Raw genomic sequence first — 23,333 nt, 5'->3', positions numbered from 1 at the left:
AAGTTCAAACATGTTGTTGCACGCGTGAATAATTTTTTTTTATGCGCGTGAAAAACAACATGTTTGAACCTAGTTTTCGGTACTGTAAACTATTCGGAATTTTTTAAAAATTTGGAGGATGCACTATATAGCTACAATACATGGTCATAAAAAAAATCGCGCCGAAAACTGTTCACGGGTTGAGAAACACTGAGAGCCCTACCAATAGGGCTTAAAGTAAAGCCCTATAGAATTGTCCTCTATATATATATATATATATATATATAAGTTCCAACAAATACATCATTGAACTCATCGCTATCCTCATCTTCCAGGGGTAGAGAAGTGTACAAGGATGAGAGATCATCTTCATTCATATTTAGAGGAGAAACCGGAGTGCCAATCAGACGATACCGGAATAATGAAAGGGTCTACACCACGGTTCAAAGGAAACGTAGGCAGAGAATTTCTCTCTTTCTTTTAATAATCTAAGAATAAAAACAGTTTTAAGTTCACAATATGATCAAAACGAGATTGTTTAGTAATTGTTCAGACGAAAGTCAATAATATATAGCTAGGAATAATATTAATCAACTATATATATTTGTATATAAAATAACACAACAAATTATCATCATCATCATTATCACGTATATTACAGTACACCGCATGGCCTTAACATGTATATGTACATGAAATGAACCCATGAAGAACTACTACCAAGAGAGTTCATAACAAAGACGAGCGTTCTTATATAATAAAATGGACAAAACAGGAAAAGACCCTTCATTCATTACAATATCATTTTGAGAATCCCTGCTATATATCGACATATATATAGCTAGCTAACCATTTTTGGAAGACCTTCCTGGAAAATCACCAGTTGGGAACATTTTAGTACTGGAAAAGTCCTCGCCGAGGTTCTGAAATCCAATGTTCCCAATAGCTCCTACTGTCTTAAACGACCGCCTCTTGTTAATCTCCTCAACCAGTGACCGGTGCAACAACTGGCTTCGCACATCTACCATTGATCGAATTCTGGTAAGCTTCGGCGGATGATGCTGTTGATGATGATTATGTTTTAAGGGATGATAAGCTCTTGGAAAAGCACTACTGTGTGCTGTCACGATGTCCGCAGGCCGGAATCTTGTAGATTTTTGTGCCATTGTAGCCTCTACATTACCTCTGAGACTTGAGTCATAATCCTCTTCGTAGCCCGAGCAGTAGTTCACGTTGGAGTAGTTAAAGGAATTTAACGAGCTTATGGAGCTTGAATCATCGTTCATAAATATGTCATCTGCATAATTAAGAATCACTTGGTCACAACAAATGGAGCCTAAAACCAAAGAAAATAAAAATAATAGTCCGCACAAGAAACACTTGGTTCATATCATATGATCCTACATCCAAGTGAAGGGATGAAATCTCTAGTCAAGTCCACTAGAAAAATGTCAGAGATTACACACTCTTCACCCTCCGATTCACTCCGAAACCCCTAATACATGATCATTCTCAAACCAAATTGTATCTCTCACACAAAACTCCTATTTTTCCTCTCAAGCAAATAGAAGGATCTTTCCAAATTTCCCTTTTCTAATCTATAATATGTGTTGTGCTACTTCTAAAATACCTAATTTGGGTATTTATAAAAGTTCCCAAACAAAAAAAATGTTTAAAACATAACTGAATGTTGCTTATCAAAAGCAACACCTGTCAACTGATTTAACGCTGACTTGAGCTGTTGTTGTTAAGCTACTTTTGCAGAGTGAATATGCCAAATTATAGGACTGAATCTCAGATTATAACACATAGTTACTACAGTATTTCTCTTAGAATAATCCAGTAAAGATGGAACATAAGCAAGCAAGTTAACTCGTGTAACATAAACTCAACAGTGAACAAATTATGTACCTTGAGACCAATTACGATCAAAAGAAGTCATGTTGTTCCCATGAGGGAAATGGGAAGAGTTAAGAGCCAAGAGAGAGTCATGGGAGGTAGAACACGATGAAGCATAGAAAGGTCGATTTGTAACGTCAAAATCATATTCTTCTTCTTCTTCTACTTCTTCCTCCTCTACCTCATCATAGCTATTGGGAAGACAACCCCCTTCTAATGGCGGTGAGACCCAGTCTTTCCAATTCGGCACCAAAGAAGATATCTGCTGCTCTATCATCACAGCAATCTCAGACGGTTCCCAGTCGCTAATCTCCATTTCATTCACCATCTCTGTTGCCACATCAATGGCAGTGTCGTTCACGATGTTGAATGGGAAGTAGATGTTCCTAGCATTATTCCCTGTAAAACACCATTAACATATATGTTCAGTTAATCAAAGGGTCTCTCTCTGCAAATGGGCTTGCTTCAACTTAAAATGTCAACTCTTTGCGGTAATATACCAAACATCGTATGTTCATAACATACTGTATTACGTACCGTTTTCATCATAAATATGAACTTTGAGAAAAATGGTATCATCTTCTGGGTTCATGGTCCCCGTAATCGTCATATTCGTGGTCCTCTGTAAATCAGGCTCCACTGAGTGTTCTTTCTGAATATCAGTTTCATTTTCAAGAGTCGAGTTCTGCTCCTCATCATCATCGTTATCATCAACATCAACATTATAATCATCACCATCATCATTGTTGTCATTGTTATTATCATCATGGCAAGCTAGAAATGGGTCGAGCAAGAGCTCCCGAGCTGGTAGCCTCTTGGAAACGTTCGCTAAACACTTGGCCACGAATTGCTTCGCCTCTGGATCTTCAATCCTGTTGAGGGCTTCGGGCAATTTTCCCTGCAATATAAATGTGTCTCTCATAATCATATAATAAAAATAAAATTTAACTCATGCAAATTATTTTATCAAATTTTTTTGCAGCAAAATATTTTATCGAATTGAATATAAATGTTAAACATAAATTTCATTAAACACAAAAATTATTCATAACTATATATAAATCAATTTCAATATCACATTCATCCCTAATAATATTCTAAGCTATTATAAAAAGTGTAGCAGTGCATTCAAGTAATGTTAGATGATAGTTTGTAATTTTTGTATGCAAATTTTGAATACTACTTATAAGTAATATTGTCCGCTCTATAAATGAGAATGTAACATACGCCATCTTCTGATTTAAATATAGTGTAAAATTTGAACAAAAAAAATATTACATTTAGCATATTATTTATAATTGTGCTCCAATTAATATGTAATATTTACAATATATATTAAAAAAAATTAACTTGGAACAATTTTAAATATGTGTCAAAATTTAGCACATTATTAGAAAAATATATTTTCTTTTTATAAAAATACTAAATTATAATACCGTATCACAAATTTGACACAATATTCAAGAAAATATATATACATTTTTTATATATTAAAAGAATGGATTGAGGTGTGCTTTTTGTTCTTCCAATTTTTCACGTTCTAAAATAAGAAAAAAAAAACTATATGTTAAATTGTCATAACTAATATTTTGGCTAAACTATTAAATTAATTTCAATCATTAATTTAACAGTTAAAATCTATATCACCGTTCAAAAAAAATAAGTATTGTAACCATTGATCATATAAAAAAAAACTTACAGTAGTGACTTTCTTATAAATTTGGGCAGGATTGGAGCACTCGCTATAGGGATACTGAGAGGTGAGCATCTCAAGAACACACATGCCGAAGGAGTAAATATCTACTAACTCATCATAGTCCTCCTCGTACAGTTCTGGTGCCATAAACTCTGGTGTTCCTATTACGCTGTGTGCGTGTTGGGAGCCCCGAAGAACGGCAGCCAAACCCAAGTCACCGATTTTCACCTGTCCAAGATGCCCATTCACAAAGATGTTGTCGCACTTGAGGTCTCTGTGGATCACAGGTGGATCCAGCCCATGCAAGTATTCAAGCCCACCTAGGATTTGTCTGGCCCAACTCTTTACAGCTCCTATATTCACTCTCTGGTACTTTTGTCTATACCTGTTTCTTCAATAAATTATTAACATCGTCCCCCCATCCATACCATAATTATCTATACAATATTAAACAATTTTTTTCAGTCATTTTTCACAATGAGTTTTTCTAATGATTCCTCATACACATCAATCTAGACACACTCGATATCTTCTTTAACAGATTGAGCACTCTAAAATACCATAAACTTTGTTAAAATAGTCTTCTTTAACAGATTGATTGAGCACTCTCAAATGTCATTGCATAAAGAAATACAAATACGTACAAATATATATATATATACTATTATGAAAACATATATTTGGCAAAATAGATTCTAACATCTCTCAACACCATATTTGGATTCCAGACAGACAATTTTTTAAAAAGATTATCAAAAAATGTCATTTTGAAAAGTAATATTATAAAATAGTCTATTTTCACTATGAAAATACTGTATACTAGATAGAGATGAGTTATAGTGAGTTGATTATTACTGTCTTAGGGTTCCTGAGGTGAACATTTCAGTGATGAAGTTGAAGGTTCTTCGGTGAACATCGACCCAAGAGGTGTAGAATTTGATGATGGAATCATGGTGAAGACTTTTGAGGAGATGAACCTCTGCATAAAGTCTTTGTACTTCTTCTGGGGATCGAAACACATCGTTTAGCTTTATTTGGTTCCATGCAACTTCTATTCCAAGAACCTCATCAAACCCCTTATATACTACCTTCATTGCTCCTTTCCCCAATACATCTCTAAACTGCATTTTTGTATAATATACATACCAATATGTTAAGAAGAAGAAATATATATATATATATATGTATACATATATAATCTTCATTAATTGGATCGAGTTAATCCATCATAAATGATTGAACTTAATTATGTTAAGTTATTGATTTGGGCATTTGAGTTATTCTATCACTCTGCCAATAATATATTTTAATTTCGAAATAATACTGAAAACAATATTATCAAGGAATGAGAACGAGATTTTCTTTTACACTGTAATATTAATGCTTAATATAGAACATTACTCATATATTTTATATTTTACAATATCATAAATGATTAGTATAATGTTCAAGTGTTAAATATTAAAGGAAGAGAGTGTATTTAGTATTTCTCATAAATATATTAATAATTAATATATATATATATATTTAGGACAATTATTCTATAAAGACTTAAAAGTCTGAATAGTTTACAGTACCGAAAACTATATTCAAATATATTATTTTCTACGCGCATAAAAAAAATTAGTCACGCGTGCAATAACATGTTTGAACCTAGTTTTTGGTACTGTAAACTATTCGAAATTTTCTGAAAAATTGCAGGATTCTCTAAATAGTTAACAATATACACGGTCATAAAAAAAATCGCGCCGAAAACCGTTCACGGGTCGAGAACACTGAGAGCCTCACCAGTAAGGCTTAAAGTGAAGCCCCTATAAAAGAATTTCCCAATATATTTATACACTTTTGTTGAAACAAACAAACTACTTAATTATATAATACTAAGCTTAAATTAAACCAACTCATGTACATGAAAAGAACGACTCTAAGTGGCTCTAAAAAGACAATTTTGGCGGGAAAGGTTAGAGTGCAATAAGGGTAGAATATCCAATTGGGTTAAGTATAATACTTGTCCTTTTGTATTCAAAACTAATAAAATACTAGTTCATCTACACGTTGACCTAAATTTAGTATTAAAAATAACTTTTCTCTCTTCAATCTATACTATTAAATTTTCTTGTGTGATTCTTAATTTTTTATAATATAGAAATAATATATGAGCTTAACCGGGAACTTGGTTTACCCTCAAATATATTAAATTAAATTAATGAAAAAACACCCCAAAATTTTGGTCAACGCACTACTAAACCCTTGTGAACTTAGTTAATTAAATTAAAGGTACTATATAATAAGTATCATGAATATAATATCGTTCAACGACTTTAATTGTCATTCATGAAAAAAAAAAAATTCTAAGAATATTATTGGTGTCCAAAATCATAAGAAGATAGCGTATTGCTATTAGTGCAATACAATATCGAGTCTCACACATTTGAATTTAATAAATATTATAAGATATCGCTAATCAACTATAAGGTGACACTTTATGTAGTATTGACCACCTTAAAATGTCAAATAATTACGCTCTTTAAAAAAAAAATAACCCACCTTCGTTATTAAAGAAAAAGTTCTTGATTAGACATGTTGAGACTATTAATTAATAAAAGCCATAGGCCTTAATTGTTAATTAACTTTGATCAAATCAATTATATATATATATATTGGGTACATAAAAGAAAAGGTTGATCAAAAATATATATAGAGAAGACACAATTATTTCTTCAATTCGAAGTCATTTGTAAGCAGCAGCTAAATTATACTCTCAATTCAGTTAAAACATTAAGAAAAGTATTGCCAAGGGCATGCAATATAATGTATAACAAAGAAAAAAACTAACAAAAAATATTGGGATAAAAACATTTTAATCTTTCTTTGAAATTATTAGGGAGGAATCTTTTTTTTTTTAATCTTTTCCTTAATAAAGCTCTTGAAAAAAAAAACAGAGGAAATAAGACATATGTACACCCAAAACAAAAATATAAGTCTAAATTCCCTTATATCATCATCCCAATATATATAGCTTAATTTATATAGAAGAAAAATGAAATGAAATGAAAATAAATACTTACTCGTCCATAGCGACCAGATGGGTCGGTTTCAACGTAACCAGCAAGCTCAGCTGTAATCTTGGCTCCTCCATTGACACTCCTTCCCGATGATCTTGAACTGTTGTTCATCTTTGATGGTAACCACACAAAAAGCTTAAAAATTTTCAAGTTGTATCTAACTATTTATATATGAGAATTATATTAAGAGTAGTAGTAGAGAAATAAAAGTTGGTATGGAAGTGCTAGATCCGAGGCTTTCCTTCATGATATTCATAAGAGAAAACCCCAAAGAGTAACCAGAAAAGCCTCGAGTAATCAACGCTGAGCATAATCCAAGCCATTTCTATAACTTCACGTGCCGACTTCTCGTACCAGTGTTTTCCAACCATTTGGCTTTGTTTTGTCCCAAAAAAACGACAACAGATCACTATAAATATATATATATTCTGATATGAAATAATATTCGAGTTATTAGCTAATAAACAGCTAGCTAGCTACAGATTTTTTTTTTTTTTTGGACAAATTAAAGAAAAAGACTTGTGATTTTGAGAGATATGTATTAATGGTGGATGATTAAGGGAGTAAGAGAAGTAATAGGTATGAAAAGTGGGCTTAATCTGAACTTGAAGAATCTGTGGACACGCTTTGGTAGTACCATTTGTGGTTATCAGAGATACAAGTAGGATAATCGATTTCAGAGCAAGGGTGAAGAAAGAGACTCTTTGTTTGTTTCTTGAGAAAAAGAATCTGAAAAATGAGAAAGAAAAATGACAAGTTTGGAAAGATAGCCTTGATGGGTAGTTCGCAATTCAGACACACACACACACATATATATATATATATATATATAAAGTATATGGTGGTGGGTGCCATATTATACCATCTACCAAACAAGTTTTTTTTCTTTTTCTTTTGCATATTTTAAATTTCTTTTTATTTGCTTGTTGACTTTCCCTCATTATATATATAAATATCTGTATGTATATATATTGACGAAGTCCCAAGTTTAACTGAAAACTATGAATTACTGATGATGAGTTGGATGAGATAATAACTGATGAAGAGCTTTGTATTGGGAAGAGGGGAACTGTCGTCAGATGACTCAGATAAAATCAGTTTTGATCATTGGCTATGTTGATGGTGATATAATAATTTACTCATCTCAGTAATAAATAATAAAATTATAATCATAATTTTTGTAAAATGACTCTCTTAAATAATATATGGTAATTCTCTAAGTTCCCCTAAAAGAAAATTATTGGTGTACTATTTCTATCTCCCGTACGTTAATAGTTATAATCATAATTTTTTGGGATTGTATAACAAAAAACTATTAAAAAATGATGGTGTTGTTTGGTGACATTTAAAAATGTAATTTTGTATTTAATTAATTAAAAATTTGATAATTAAACATAAAATGTGTTTGGTAACTTAATTTTTATTTATTATTTTTTAAAATTTTAATTAAAATTCATTAAATTTTAAAAATAGAATTTTTTTCACTTTCAAAAAAATTTTAAACCGTTTTTACTTTTCGTTTTTTTTCCTTCTCTTCTTCAAATCAACACCTCATATTGTTAAATAAAAAATAAAAATAAAAGTTATCAAACACGGTTATTATTATTTGTTTTTAAAAACAAAAAATAAAAATAGTTACCAAACATATTTTTATTTTTTTAAAAATAAATAAACAAAAATAAAATAATATTTCTATTTTTGTGTTTAAAAAATTCAAAAACAAAAATTAACCAAACACAACCAACAAATTTACTATCATATAGAAAATAATTTTTATACCGTACAAAAGTTTTAATAACAAAAATACGGTTTGCTCACTAAAGTTCCTCACCAAAAGTTTTAATAACAACTAAAATTTCACAAAATTGAATCAACAAACCTTCTAAACAAGTTATAATTGATCTTTTTATGTTGTAGAACAACTTGCAATAAGCAAGAATGTTGTTGACTAGGAATTGCCCCACCATTTCTAATATAAATCAAACAAAGTTATCAGGTATATGATTTTTTATATATATTTTTTATGGGTGTCGTATGTTGTATCAAATTTAATTATTGATTTTATTAATTCCTTATACCAACTATTTCAGTATAGTGATGAATAAGGGTTGAACCCACGAGGACTACTATTCAATTTATTATTCAAAAGATAAAATTAATAAAGAAGGGGATTTTGATTTTTTAACTCAAAATTAAATAACATAAACTAAAAAGCAAATAAAGATTGATATTATAACTCCGCAGATAACGCTGAAGCAGTCAATTATCTCAGTCTCCCTATTATAAGTAATCAAGGCGAAGCACTCAATAATTAACTCTTTTAACTAAGCAATAAATCTATGAAGCATACAATCTATTTAACTTAGATAAAGCATTAAGTCCTATGGAAACAAGTTAATCTAGGCAATAAATTAATGAAGCATATAATTCATTTAACCTAGGTTCTATTTTTCATCACAATCAACAATTCTTTTGACATCACTATCAATTGCAATTTATCACTTACTCTTAGAATCCTAAACTATTAAGTGAGTAGTAATTCTAAGATGACAATTGAATAATGTAAAACCTTAATTAGTTGGTCATCTAACAAGAAATCACAAAATTCATAACATTCAATTGGAAAAATGGAAACAATTTAATATTGAGAGAAATTAAAGAACAATATTCATTATCAACAATCAAGAATTCATGTCTTAGGTTTTGAATTAACCATTAACCTAAACAGAACCTACTCCATAATAGCAATCATAATCACAAACATAATTATAATTAAGGTTAGAGAGATTAAGGGAAGAAAAGAAACTAGATTGATGAACAATAGTATTGTAGTCTTCTCTCCAGCCATTTCTAAGTCTTTTTCTCTCCTAAACCGTAATAAAAACTTCTCTCAAATTAACCCTAATAAATCTTTTATAGTCTCATTTAAATTAAATTTAAAATGTAATTAAAAATCTAAAAACAGCGTCGCAGGCCGCGGCCTGAAAAATGTCTGTCACGGCCCAAAACAAAATATGTGCAGAAATTGGTCACGCAGGCAGCGGCCTAAAAATACTGGGCAGCGGTAGAACTCACTTTTCTTCACAGTAGGCAGTGGCCTGAAAAAACTGGGCAGCGGCATGTCTGGAACAGAAAATCTGAAACGTCAATTCCAATTAAAGGGCCACGACCTGAATTTTATAGGTCGCAACCTATCATCAATTTCTTCATTTCTCGACCTTAGAAGGCTTGTACGCTGCCGCCACTTCAACAATTCAATCCCGAAAGCCTAGAATGCTCCTAAAATTTCATTTTAACCTCATCTCAGCGAATCTTTTTTTCAACCTATGATTCATAACCTACACTTGCCATCAAAATGTCAGATTTATCATCATAAAATGCAATGTAGAAAATATGTTGTAGATTCACGAAACTAAGTTAAAACTACTAAAAATGCTATCATAACACCATTTAAGCATAGAGAAACTTATCAAATATTAATACAAAAATGACCTTATCAAATTCCCCCACACTTGAATTTTGCTAGTCCCTTAGCAAAACACTAAAATAACAAAACTAAAAATAAAAATAATACAAACTAATCTAGACTCACTAAATAAAGGTCTTGTCAAAAGCTTGAATGTCTCTGAGAATCACACTAATAAGTAATGCCAAAACAAATAAGATTTTCATACTCTTTAGAATTTCGACTCCATATGTAATTTACTAAGCATCACAACACCAACTCAAATGCATCAAATTTAATCCATACTTGCCAAATCATTTTCTTTTAAATCAGTCCCTATATACCAAAATATTTTTCAATGAAAAGCATCCACTCCATAGACATTAACCAATCATTTTCCACTAATATAAACACACAATGATCAAAAATCAAAAGGTCTTTATAGGCTTGTAATGTAAGGCTAAGGTTAAGGGTAGTTGAGAAAGATACATTTAAGCTCAAATCACACCATAGTATACATCAATTCCATTATTTGAACTTGCCCCAAATTTTCCCATACAATTCAAGAAATACCTATTTTTTCTTACTCTTCTTTCAAAAATGATCTCACTATTTCCCCCACACTTGTACTTTTGCAAAATTTGCATATGTTAACCTTGATTTTGGGCAACTGACACGGAGTCAAAATACGCTTGACGTGAATTAATGCGTTGAAAAGAACGTGATGACGAAAATAATAAGAACACAAGATTTTTATAGTGGTTCAGCCCCAGGATCTGGTAATAACCTACGTCAACTTAGATTGTTATTGATATAAGATCAAAAGGAGTGATCAAAGAACTCGGGTTCAATGAGTTTCACCAACCTCTGAAGAACAATACAGTATCTCAAATAGAATTACTCTAGTCTCCAACAATTCGAAAGCCAAAAGTCCCTTCCTTGAGCTATCTTTCTCTATTTATAGGCTCAAGGGGGATTACATGAATTTGTTACGAATATTCTCTCCTAAATAATCGGATATTCAGAAGATTGTGGGAGTCAATTTCGGGATTTACCAAGATCTTTATAGAAACATCATGAAGCATGCGGAACCTGCGACCAAGCTGGTCGCATGTAAGCTCTGGCTGCCTACTGCTTATAATTTGTCTTCTGGTCGATACCCTAGCAGAGTTCCTCCAAGTGTCAACCACGTGTCCGAGAATCACTTGCCACGTCATCTACGCCAGTTTTTTTGGATAACATTTTCCCTCCAAGTTTATTTATTACGAGCAATAAATAAACTTTTGAGGAAACGACCCTTCGGTGACCCCGCCATACATGTCAGAACCCTTCGTGTGTTCTTGGAAAAAGCAACCTACTCTTGTCTAATCATGAATTTTCGCTTCCCCAGTAATAATTTGACGGCTATCTCGTTTCCCCATACTTCGAAAAAAAAGGGGAAGCTGATGATTAATCCCTTTTAATGCCACAGACAAAACTTATATATAACATCTCCGAAGTTCTCTTTTTCTTTTTACGCACGCCATTACTCTTTCAAGAAACCCTAAAACCAGAGCTTCCATTTTCTTCTGGAGACCGTCCTTCTGTGTTCTCAAGACTCAGCCTGAGAGTTCTCTGATCTCCGAAAACCCTTACTAACCTCCAAGACATTATTCCTGGTAAGTCTTAGAACTTTTATGTTTTATATTTTTGTAATGCATGTTTATGTATGTTGACTGTTGAGTTTATCTACTTCTGGGTTGAGATGTTTGTCAGTAGAATGTCTTGTGGTTGAAAAAAGTTACGAGTTAGTTTGATAGTTGAGATCATATTTTTTAGGACGTAAAACCGAAGTAAAAGTTCAATTTTTAGGCCAGCCGAAAAAATAGGTTTTTCCCACCCTAAGGGGAGTAGAAAAAGCTTTTATGAAAAACGTTTTGCTTTCACCCTTTGATCTGTTTCTCAAACTGTTCGCGTGGAAAATTTTAGCTTTTTGTTAGAATGCTGCTGTATAAAAGCCTAACTTTTATACTCGACCAGCGTTATTCTAAAAACTTTCAAAAATTCTCTATCCTCACCTCCCCATTCTTCTGTTTGCAGACTTTAATGCCAGATTTGTGGGGAGGTGAACGACCCATCGACGACGATCTTCTTGCCCAGCTGCTCGAGGGCGAAGAACAACCGACTGACAGAGTTCACGAGATCCCTTTTTCACAATCTTCTCCTAGACCTCGTCCATCACCTCCTCAAATGGCTCGATCTAAGTCTTTAGGAAAGAAAAGGACTGACTCCGAAAATAGCCCAAACTCTCCTGCCCAGCCTGATTCACAGGCTAGGGTTCCTTCGACCAGTGGTCGAGAAAATGTCGCCCCTGACCCTAATATCCAAGTCAGAGCCCGCCCTCGCCATCAAAACCTTCCTGATGTCGAGTGGTATCTCTCCCCGACCAACCAAGTGACTCCTCGGATGCTTGCCAACTACCGTAGGAGGTATCCTCTTACAGGGGTTAATCTCAAAATTCCAGCCGCAGACCAAAGGGCTAACCTTCCTGGAGGTGTTTACAGTGCTTGGTCTAGGTATCATATAGAGGCGGGGGCTATCCTCCCTCTACATCCTTTTTATCAGGGGGTGGCCAACTATTTTGGTGTCGCCCCCTTCCAAATTACTCCAAATGGATACAGAATGCTGGCCGCACTCTATATCCTGTACAAACTTAGAAAATGGCCAGAACCTACCCCCCATGAGGTCAATTATCTCTTCAACCTCAAGTCTAACCCCCAATAGTATGGGACGTGCTTCTTCCATCTTTGTCACCAGGAGACGAGCTGGACATTCCTGAGTGACACCACACATATATCCAACGTGGGGCAATACAGCAAGAAGTACTTCCTCACGCCGGACATGACCACTAACAATCTGGCCTTCGCTCGAGGAGGTAAGTGCTGTCTTTACTGGTCGATACTTTTCATCAGCGAATTTTCCTTCATTTTTCTTAAAAGTACACTTTGTCTTTCAGGACCATGGTTACGTCCGACCCCAACACCAGACATGGTGTTGAGGTCCGCCACATTGGCCAGGATGACAGACGCAGAAAAAAAGCGTCAAGTCCCTGGTCACTGATGAAAATCTGAGGCTATCCGGCCTCCTGGCTCCTCGCCATGAAACAAGAGGACCTGTGGTAGCCACTGCCGAGGGGGATCCCGAGCAGCAACCCCCTGCGTCCCCTCCTCGAAGGAGGCCGACGGGGGTTACAATCAGGGAACCCATGGGCAATCCCTCCGCAGAAAGGCCTTCTGCACCCCAAGGCAAGGGGAAACAAAAGGCAACAGAGTATGTTGTGGACTTAGGTGAATCCTCCGATGAAAACTGTACAGTTATTTCGCTTTTAAATAGCTTGCCAATTCCCTGTCACTTGTTTGACGGGGAGGGCAACTTTACGTATACTCCAAATCTAGGGCTAGACTTCTTCGTGCCAGATAGTGAGTGTGTGACTAATAGAGTCAATAGTATAGCGACCAGTAGTTGTAGCTCGGGTATTAAACTTTGTGACCTCTTTCCTGTTTTATCAAAAGTTTTTATCTGCCTTGATCTTATCATTTGCATATGTTTATTTGTACATAGATATGGCCACTCCCAACGTCTTTGACTTATATCAGATCGAGGAGGAGGTAGAAGTCCCTCTGGTTCGGTGAAAGACGTCCAGGAGGCATAACAGCGAATCGAGCCAAGGACCTCCTGCCAAGAAGGGTCGAACAGAAGATCCTTCCAAAGATGTGCCAACTGGGCAAACTTCTGCCCAGCCTTCGGTTCCTGTTGAGAAGGAAACCCCTCCTGCTGCGACGAATCCTCCACCTACAGCCGCGAAAGAACAACCTCAGACTAACGAAGCTCTTGGAGCCAAACTTTCGAACCGCGCCTTACGAGCAACCAAGGAACGCCTTGCACACATTGTGAGGTATGACCGCTGCAAGGATACGATGGCTGAGGCAGAGAATATGGGGGTCGACCAAATTCTGAACAGGGCCCTAAATGAAATGGCCAGCGTAAGCATTTCTTATCTCTTTGGCCTTCGTCTTTTATTCTTGGCAACAGACTCTAACTTTATCTTTTATCCACAGGCCTTGCTGACTGCAACTTCTGCTCGCACCCGTGCCCGAGCTACCATCGACCAGGCTTGGGCAAAGGCCATCGAGAGGTATCAGGCGAAAGCTGCTGAGGAGCTTCAGGCTGCAGAAGCCAGGCATGCTAAGGAGTTGGAGGTGGTCACTCAGCAGAAGGATGATGCGGTGGCAAAGCTGGCGGAGGCTGAAGCTTCCAAGGCAGCCTTGAGGAAGCAGAGGGAGGAGTACCAGGATTCCAGCCGAGTCCAATATCACGAATGCAAGAGACTCAAAGAGGAGCTTCTTGCCAAGGACAAGGCCATAGCTGTTCTTGAGAGCCAAATAGAGCAGCTGAAGCTTACCAATGCCAAAGATCTGGAAAGGTACAAGAATGCGACGCTTCGGTGTTTTTATGACTTCTGGAAACACAACCAGGGCGCCAACTTTGACTACCTTTCAGAAGATGTCAGGAATGCTGAGCTGGCCCGCTGCACTGCTCGATTGGCCGAAGAAGAGGAAAGAGCAAGGATTCCTGCCTCCCCAAGCATCGCTAGCGTAGAGGAAGGAGGAGTCATTAAGGATACGACCAATCAGAATGTTGATAAAGACCCTTCTGCTCCTAATGCTTCTTGAAATTTTTTATTTTTTCTTTCTTTAATTACACGACCTACGGGTCGTGATGTAAAGACTATATATCTTTTTTGAATTTGCTGCATGGGCAGCAAACTTTCCTTTTATTTGAACAGTTACATCCAAGCAGTGATGCTTGCGGTGTAAAAGACTGCATTATAATGTTATAATATTTTCATTTACTATAACATATGTCCGTATGACCGAACTTAGCATAGTACTTTGGTTTGATTTAACAAAATATAAATTTTGAAAAATACTCTAAGTACCTTAGCATGCTTTCACTTATTTTGTTCATGTATTTACATACCTTTTGATGTGCTTTGCTATCGATGTGCCTTATATGCCCCCCAAGTGATCGAGGAGCTTTAGGTCCTGGGTCACTTGCCTTGACCACGACCTGTTCGAACATTTCTGCTCGGTAGGAAACATAATACTTATACTACAGCAAAACAACACACATAATGAACAAATACTTGTAAACATAAATTTACAAAGGTTGGCAAGAATGACTCGCTGCGCACAGTCCCTTATAATCTCGTATTAAAAATGGACTAAACATGTCTTTACGAGTGATCCTAAAAAAGGATCTTACATATATAAGCGATTAGCCATATAACGTGGCTAATCCTTTTTTTCAAAACTTGTAAAAAGTAAATTTTAATACAAGCCAGTCCTTTAAATAGGATTGTTCATTGATAATACTTGCGCAGGTGTTCTCCATTCCAATAACGTGGAACGAGATCTCCGTTTAGGCGTGCAAGTTTGTAGGTGCCCGGGTGAAGGACTTCTTCAATCTGATAAGGTCCTTCCCAATTAGGTCCGAGTACTCCAGCAGCGGGGTCACGGGTATTCAAGAAAACTCGTCGTAACACCAAGTCACCGACATTGAATTTCCTTTCTTTTACTTTCGAGTTAAAGTACCGGGCGACCTTTTGCTGGTACGCAGCAACTCGGAGTTGGGCTTTTTCTCGTATTTCATCAATTGAGTCCAGGGACTCCATCATCAGTTGGTTGTTCTGGTCCTGGTCGTATGTTATGCGTCGATGTGAGGGGGGATCTAACTCGACAGATAACATGGCCTCATATCCGTAGGCTAAGGAAAATGGGGTATGACATGTCGCTGTTCAGTGAGACGTTCTATACGACCAGAGGACTTCAGGCAGCTGCTCTGGCCATGCTCCTTTAGCGTCTTCAAGCCTCTTCTTCAGGGTGTCCTTAAGAGTTTTATTCACGGCCTCTACTTGCCCGTTTTCTTGTGGATGCGCAACTGAAGAAAAGCTTTTGATAATTCCGTGCCTTTTGCAGAAGTCGGTGAATAAGTCGCTGTCAAATTGGGTTCTGTTATCTGAAACAATCTTTCGGGGCAAACCATACCGGCAAACAATGTTCTTGATGAAAAAGTCAAGAACTTTCTTGGTCGTTATGGTAGCAAGTGGTTCAGCTTCGGCCCATTTGGTGAAGTAGTCGACTGCCACAACTGCGTACTTCACTCTGCCCTTTCCCGTTGGCAGGGATCCAATCAAGTCTATCCCCCACACTGCAAAAGGCCACGGACTCTGCATCTGTTTCAACTCGTTTGGAGTTGCTCGTGGAATTTTGGAGAACCTTTGACATTTATCGCATTTTCGTACAAATTCCATTGAATCTTCGTTCATAGTCGGTCAGAAGTAGCCTTGCCTTAGAATCTTTTTTGCCAAACTCTTCCCCCCAGCGTGATCTCCGCAGAAGCCTTCATGCACCTCTTTCATTAGTTCCTTAGCTTTTTCTGGTGTAACACATCTGAGTAGTGGCATTGAATACCCTCTCCTGTACATAACACCATCGACCAGTATGTACCTAGCAGCTTGCCTTTGTAGAGTTCTGGCTTTGTTTCTATCTGTTGGTAGCCCACCATTTGTCAGATACTCCAAGTAAGGCGCCATCCATGTATCCTCCATTCGGACTTCCATACTGGCTTCAATTGCTTGTATGCTTGGCCCACTCAATCTTTCTACTGGCACAATGTTTAATGTGTCAGCATCTTTCGCGCTCGCGAGTTTGGCTAAGGCGTCTGCATTCGAATTCTGATCCCGTGGTATTTGCTGGAGGGTATACTTCATGAACTGGGCTAGCAGGTCTTTAGTTTTATTCAAGTAGGCCACCATTTTTAAGCCTCGTGCTTGATATTCCCCTAGAACTTGATTCACTACCAGCTGTGAATCACTATAAATATCAAGCATCTTTATGCTCATGTCTTTCGCCATTCTCAATCCAGCTAGGAGTGCTTCGTATTCGACTTCATTATTTGATGCAGTGAAGTCGAACCTAATGGCGCAGTGAAATCGATGCCCTTCTGGCGTTATCAATATCACTCCCGCTCCTGCGTGGGATTCGTTGGACGACCCATTCGTGAATAACTTCCACGAAGGAGCTTCAGCTTGGGGCTCAAGCACGCTAGGCTGTACGCACTGCTCGCTGTCTGGGAGTTCGGTGAACTCTGCAATAAGATCAGCCAAGACTTGTCCCTTTACTGCTGCTCGCAGTGAATATGTGATATCGAACTGTCCTAGTTCGACTGCCCATTTTAATAAGCGCCCAGCCGCCTCTGGTTTTTGGAGGACTTGCCGAAGGGGCTGGTCAGCTAATACTGTGATGGGGTGGGCTTGAAAGTAAGGACGTAGCTTCCTTGAGGCCAGGATTAAACAGTATGCTAACCTTTCGATGGGAGGATACCTTAATTCTGCTCCGATCAGCCTCTTGCTTACATAGTACACCGCTTTCTGTACGCCTTCCTCCTCTCGCACTAGTATCGCACTCGCAGCAACTTCCGTGATCGCCAGGTAAATGAACAAAGTTTCTCCTTCGATCGGCTTGGATAAAACGGAAGGCTATGCCATATGTGCTTTCAAGGCCTGAAAAGCTTGCTCACAGTCCCCTGTCCATTCGAACTTCTTATTGCCCCTAAGTAGATTGAAAAAAGGGACGCATTTGTCTGTGGATTTTGAAATAAATCTACTTAGGGCTGCAATCCTCCCGGTTAAACTTTGTACATCTTTGATCTTTTCTAGCGATTTCATGTCGATCATGAACTCCAAAAACTTCCCTGATCCAACTCCGAAGGAACATTTGAGAGGATTTAGTTTCATCTAGTACTTGTTCAATACATCAAAACATTCTTGTAAATCCTTCACATGTCCTTCTGCCTTCTTAGACTTTACCAGCATGTCGTCCACGTACACCTCCATGTTTATCCCGATCAATTCTTTAAACATGTGGTTAACTAACCGCTGGTAAGTCGCACCTGTGTTTTTCAGTCCGAAGGGCAATACTTTATAGCAGTATAAGCCCGTATCGGTCCGAAAGCTGGTGTGATCCTCGTCAGGGGGATGCATGCTAATCTGGTTGTAGCCCGAATATGCATCCATGAAGGAGAGGATCTCGTGTCCTGCAGTAGCATCGACCAACTGGTCGATTCTGGGGAGTGGGAAGCAGTCCTTTGGGCAGGCTTTATTAAGGTCTGTAAAATCCACACAGGTTCGCCATTTGCCATTAGGCTTGGGAACCAGCACTGGATTGGAGACCCACGATGGATAAAACGCCACCCTGATGAACCCATTCTCCTTTAACCTTTCAACTTCTTCTTTTAAGGCTCTCGATCGATCCTTGTCGAGTAGCCTTCTTTTTTGTTGTACGGGTGGAAAAGTCTTGTCTATGTTCAGGACATGGCTGATAACTGCAGGGTCTATCCCAGCCATGTCTTTGTGCGACCAGGCAAAGACTTCCTGGTTCTTTCGCAAAAATTCCACCAGTGCATGCTTCGTGGTTGGTTCTAGGTTTTTCCCGACCTTCATGACTCTGGTCGGGTCTTTTTCGTCGAGCTAGACCTCTTCCAGGTCCTCGACGGGTCCAACGTTCTCTTCAAAATCCCCAAAGCGAGGATCTAGATCTCTATCCTCACTTTGGGCAACACCCTATTTGGTGACTTCATCACCGGATTGGGCTTGTGTATCAATTGCCATCTTCAACCTATCTGAGGTAGTGCTCTTTGATGTTCCCTTTTTCGCATTCGTGACTGAGGCGTTGTAGCACTCTCTGGCCTCCCTTTGGTTTTCCCAATACGCGTCCTACTCCTGCGTTTGTCAGAAATTTCATGGCCAAGTGCCACATAGAGGTGACGGCCCGTAGGTCAACTAGTATAGGTCTCCCAATGACAACATTGTACACCGAAGGACAATCAACTACTATAAAAGTAGCGAGTAATGTCCTGGTAGCAGGCGTTGTACCTGTCGTCGCTGGTAGTCTGATTGATCCTGCGAGGGCGAGTCCCTCACCAGAGAAGCCGTATATTGTCTGGTTGCAGGGCTCCAGGTCCTTAACGGACAACTTCATGCGTTCCAACGAAGACTTATATAGGATATTCATCGAACTTCCTGTATCGACCAGCACTCTCTTCACCATCATGTTGGCCATTTAGATATCCACGACCAGCGGATCAGAATGTGGGAACCGGACATGTTGGGCATCGCTATCAGAGAAGGTTATTTCGCCCTATTCTGACCGAGCCTTTTTTGGCGCGCGGTCCTCCACAGTCATTATCTCGATGTCTTGGTCGTGGCGCAGAGTTCGAGCGTATCGTTCCCTGGCCTTTCCGCTATTTCCCGCGAGGTGCGGGCCTCCACAAATAGTTAACAGTGTGCCAGTCACAAGGGCAGGCTACAAAGGTGGCGAGCGTTGGCATGTGGGTGCTTGCTCGTTGCCACCTGGAGCTTCTCGTTGGGAATTTCCCGAGGCCCGTACGTATCTTCTCAAGTGTCCTTGTCTAATAAGGAACTCGATTTCATCCTTCAGCTGGTTGCATTCGTTGGTATCATGTCCGTAGTTGTTATGATAACGACAGAACTTGGAAGTGTCTCTTTTCGAAATATCCTTTCTAATGGGGGCAAGCTTCTTATAAGGCACGCTGGAACTCGTGGCCTGATAAACCTCTCTCTGAGACTCTACAAGGGCAGTATAGTTAGTGAACTGAGGTTCATAACAATTACCCTTGGCTCATTTATTGTCAGAGGTGGAAGGCTCATTGTGTGGTCGTTTTCCACCATTCTTGCCATTGCCGTTACTGTTCCCGCTGCCCTTGCCCTTGCCGTTAGGTTTAGACCCATTGGTGGCTTTGGCGGGCTCGGCAGCCTTCTTATCCTTGCCTGGAGGCTTTCCATTGTCGGCTTCGAGCTTGATGTAACGATCAGCCCGGTCCAAGAATTCCTGGGTAGTTCTAACCCCCTCTTTTCAGAGGCTTTTCCAGAGAGGGGTGCGACGCCTAACCCCTGCGGTTATGGCCATCATTTTGCCTTCGTCCCCCACTATTTTTGCTCCAGCTGTTGCTCGCATAAAGCGCTGGATGTAGTCCTTCAGCGATTCTCCATCCTGCTGGCGAATTTCAACCAGCTAGTTTGCCTCGTTCGGATGCACTCGACCTGCGTAAAACTGTTCGTAAAACTCCCTTACGAACATCTCCAGGAAAATATGCTTGCAGGAGGGAACTTGAAAAACCACTCCTACGCGGCATCATAAAGTGTTGCAGGGAAGATCCTGCACCGAGCATCTTCGGACACTTTCTGAATGTCCATTTGTATTTCAAACTTATTGACGTGAGATACCGGGTCACCGTACCCATCAAAGTTCGGAAGCGTAGGCATTTTAAACTTGCTAGGAGTCTCTGCCATAGCTATCCTCTGGACGAAAGGAGTGCCTTTCCTCCTATCGTGGTCGATGTAAGATGTTCTTCCCCCGACCAGCTGTTGCACCGCCTAGTTTAGGGCATCTATCTGGGCCTGCACAGCGATAGGAATCGCTGTGGCCTCTGTTGCTGGGGGGATGTTCTCACCATGTCGCTCACGGCGGTCATTGAGCATATCTCTCAAATCCTCGTCTCTTCTCCGCTGCTCACTAGCTCCGAGCTGGTTGAAAACGTTATTTTGCCTGGGTTGCCCCCCAGCGTCCCGTCTGCCGGGTTGGTCATCTTGAGGTGGCTGGCTCCTGTTTCCACCTCTTTCATCATTCCTCCGACCGGAATTTCCTCTGCCGGAATTGGCTTCATCATAACCATTGCCATCTCTGAACCATGATTGGCTATGACGGGATCGACTGTTCCCTCGATTTCCTTCCCGGGCTGAAACGTCCTGAGCGTTAGAGGGTGGCCTGCGTTGGTCGTTAGGTCCCCGTGCATTATCATGCCTTGGGGGACCTCGAACCGCAGAGCCTAACTCTGAGTTCCTCCTGTTACCAGGAGGATGTTGTCCTCTGTTCGGAAGGTTCGGCTCGTCGCCCCTATGGCGTCTAGGACTGCGAGGCTGATGCCTGGTCCTATTCTGCCTCTCATGCGGGGGATTGTCACGATCAACTTGGGATGGAGGCTGTGCCTCAGGGTCCAATGGGACATCGTCATGGGGCACCTGAGGCTGTTCGGGCCTTTGCGGACTCGAGGGTTGGATAGGTGGGCTAGGATTAGGACCCCTTTGCGTTGGCCCATTCGTAGGCTGATCAGGCTGCGAGGCAGGTGCAGCTTGATTCCTAGCCAATTGCAAGGCTGCCTCAAGGGATTCCATGGCTTCGCTCTGGCGGCGGTCCATCTCCGCCTGCCTCTCACTTAACTCCACGCGCTGCCGTTCAATTTCCTGCTGCTGCCGTGCCATGATTTCGGCAACACTTTCTTGGCTGGCTCTCAGATTGGCCAACTCTTCGTGCAACGCCCCCAGAGTGCTTTTTAACGTCGCGTCATCCATTTCTTCCTCCTCAAAGTCCAAATGCAGCTCATCCTCAGCCACGCTTGCAGGAGGAGGTGGAGGCGGGTTTGATGGTGCAGCGGCAGCCGCCTGTCCAGTTTTCCTTGCAGTTTTCGCCATTGGTTTTCTCAACGGTGATATATCAAGCTCTCAATGAAAGCACCAGAATGTTGACCTTGATTTTGGGCAACTGACACGGCGTCAAAATACGCTTGACGTGAATGAATACGTTGAAAAGAACGTGATGACGAAAATAATAAGAACACAAGATTTTTATAGTGGTTCGGCCCCAGGATCTGGTAATAACCTACGTCAACTTAGATTGTTATTGATATAAGATCAAAATGAGTGATCAAAGAACTCAGGTTCAATGAGTTTCACCAACCTCTGAAGAACAATACAATATCTCAAATAGAATTACTCTAGTCTCCAACAATTCGAAAGCCAAAAGTCCCTTCCTTGAGCTATCTTTCTCTATTTATAGGCTCAAGGGGGATTACATGAATTTGTTACAGATATTCTCTCCTAAATAATCGGATATTCAGAAGATTGTGGGAGTCAATTTTGAGATTTACCAAGATCTTTATAGAAACATCATGAAGCATGCAGAACCTGCGACCAAGCTGGTCGCATGTAAGCTCTGGCTGCCTACTGCTTATAATTTGTCTTCTGATCAATACCCTAGCAGAGTTCCTCCAAGTGTCAGCCACGTGTCCGAGAATCACTTGCCACGTCATCTACGCCAGTTTTTTGGATAACAGCATATATGATTTTTTTTTCATTGCAAATCCTTTTTTTTTTCTTTTTTTTCATAATATTTCAAGGAGAGAAATAGAGATCATACACAAATTACAACCAAACAAATAACCCATAAGTATTTCCTTTTTTTTCTTTCAAATCATCCCACAAAATAAAAAAATCATATATATAACCATGGTGCAATGGGTTACAAAAAAGAAATATTTTTTTAATGAGGTATAGGGTCAAAAATTTCAGTTTATAGAAGAAAAGTAACAGTCATCATGGCTCAAGCATTGGAAACTAGGGATTATCATATAATAGGTTGGCTTGAACGACTCAAACGATCCAAAGAACTGCCTTAATCATCTTCCTAATCATGTGTACTTATGATTTCGCCTCAAACAATTGATCAATGATTTCTAGAGTGGTTGGGACTTCAAATTTTTTTTCAACAAGCATAAATCTTTTTCTAATACATTTAAGTGGTGAATTCAATTGTGCATAGAGTGAAAAACAGCATAAATCAAAATAGAAATTCACATAGGAGTCAAGCACACAAATCATACAAAATTCCTCATTGTCTAACATCACCTTAAGCACAATTCAAAGTTTCATCGTCGACCAATGCTTTAAACAAGACCAACACAAGAAAACACACAAACAAATAAAAAAAACTAAAAAAAATACGAAAACAAAAAAAATAACAGAAAAAAATAAAACAAACAATAGATAAAATGAAATTGCTCCCTTCCCCCATACTTAAACAGTACATTGTCCTCAATGAAAATAAAACGAAAGATAAGGAAAAGAAAACTCCCTCAAGTACGCTTTGTTTAACGTCGTTAGCTCGACTGAATGTCACTCTCAAGATCTTTATGTTGGGTATTTCAATGAAGTCTCCTTCCCTTTGATCTTAACAGGAGAATCAAACACATTGAATTTGATAACTTCACCATCAAATTCCATTGTCAGTGTTCCTGCTCTAACATCCAGCTTTGTATTTGTTGTCATCAAGAATGGCCTCCCAAATAAAACTGG

At 38.8% G+C, this 23,333-nt stretch overlaps 1 protein-coding gene across 2 annotated transcripts; it reads right to left on the bottom strand.

Annotated features, from left to right (window-relative positions):
* Positions 1 to 595: 595 nt before the first annotated feature.
* On the bottom strand, positions 596 to 7,415 carry LOC133800706 (probable serine/threonine-protein kinase WNK5). Of its 2 annotated transcripts, XM_062238736.1 has the most exons (6): positions 6,643 to 7,415; positions 4,430 to 4,695; positions 3,578 to 3,959; positions 2,416 to 2,776; positions 1,891 to 2,277; positions 596 to 1,276 (listed from the first exon to the last, which is right to left on the bottom strand). In XM_062238736.1, the coding sequence occupies exons 1-6, from the start codon at positions 6,748 to 6,750 to the stop codon at positions 825 to 827; spliced, it is 1,956 nt and encodes a 651-aa protein (XP_062094720.1). In that variant the 5' UTR covers positions 6,751 to 7,415; the 3' UTR covers positions 596 to 824. The 2 variants fall into 2 exon arrangements, with proteins under 2 accessions (XP_062094720.1, XP_062094721.1); XM_062238737.1 differs by lacking the exon at positions 4,430 to 4,695.
* Positions 7,416 to 23,333: the final 15,918 nt, after the last annotated feature.

Source organism: Humulus lupulus, chromosome 9, assembly GCF_963169125.1.
Source record: "Humulus lupulus chromosome 9, drHumLupu1.1, whole genome shotgun sequence".
Lineage (NCBI taxonomy): Eukaryota > Viridiplantae > Streptophyta > Magnoliopsida > Rosales > Cannabaceae > Humulus > Humulus lupulus.
Note: the sequence above shows the minus strand (reverse complement) of the source record. Positions and strands in the feature narration are given on the sequence as shown.

Coding starts and splice junctions, on each gene's coding strand:
- LOC133800706 (XM_062238736.1), bottom strand. CDS start 6,750: ATGAACAACAGTTCAAGATCATCGGGAAGGAGTGTCAATGGAGGAGCC. Junction 4,696..6,642: donor CATCTGGTCGCTATGGACGA/GTAAGTATTTAT, acceptor ACAAAAATGCAG/TTTAGAGATGTATTGGGGAA. Junction 1,277..1,890: donor TGATCGTAATTGGTCTCAAG/GTACATAATTTG, acceptor TTAATTATGCAG/ATGACATATTTATGAACGAT.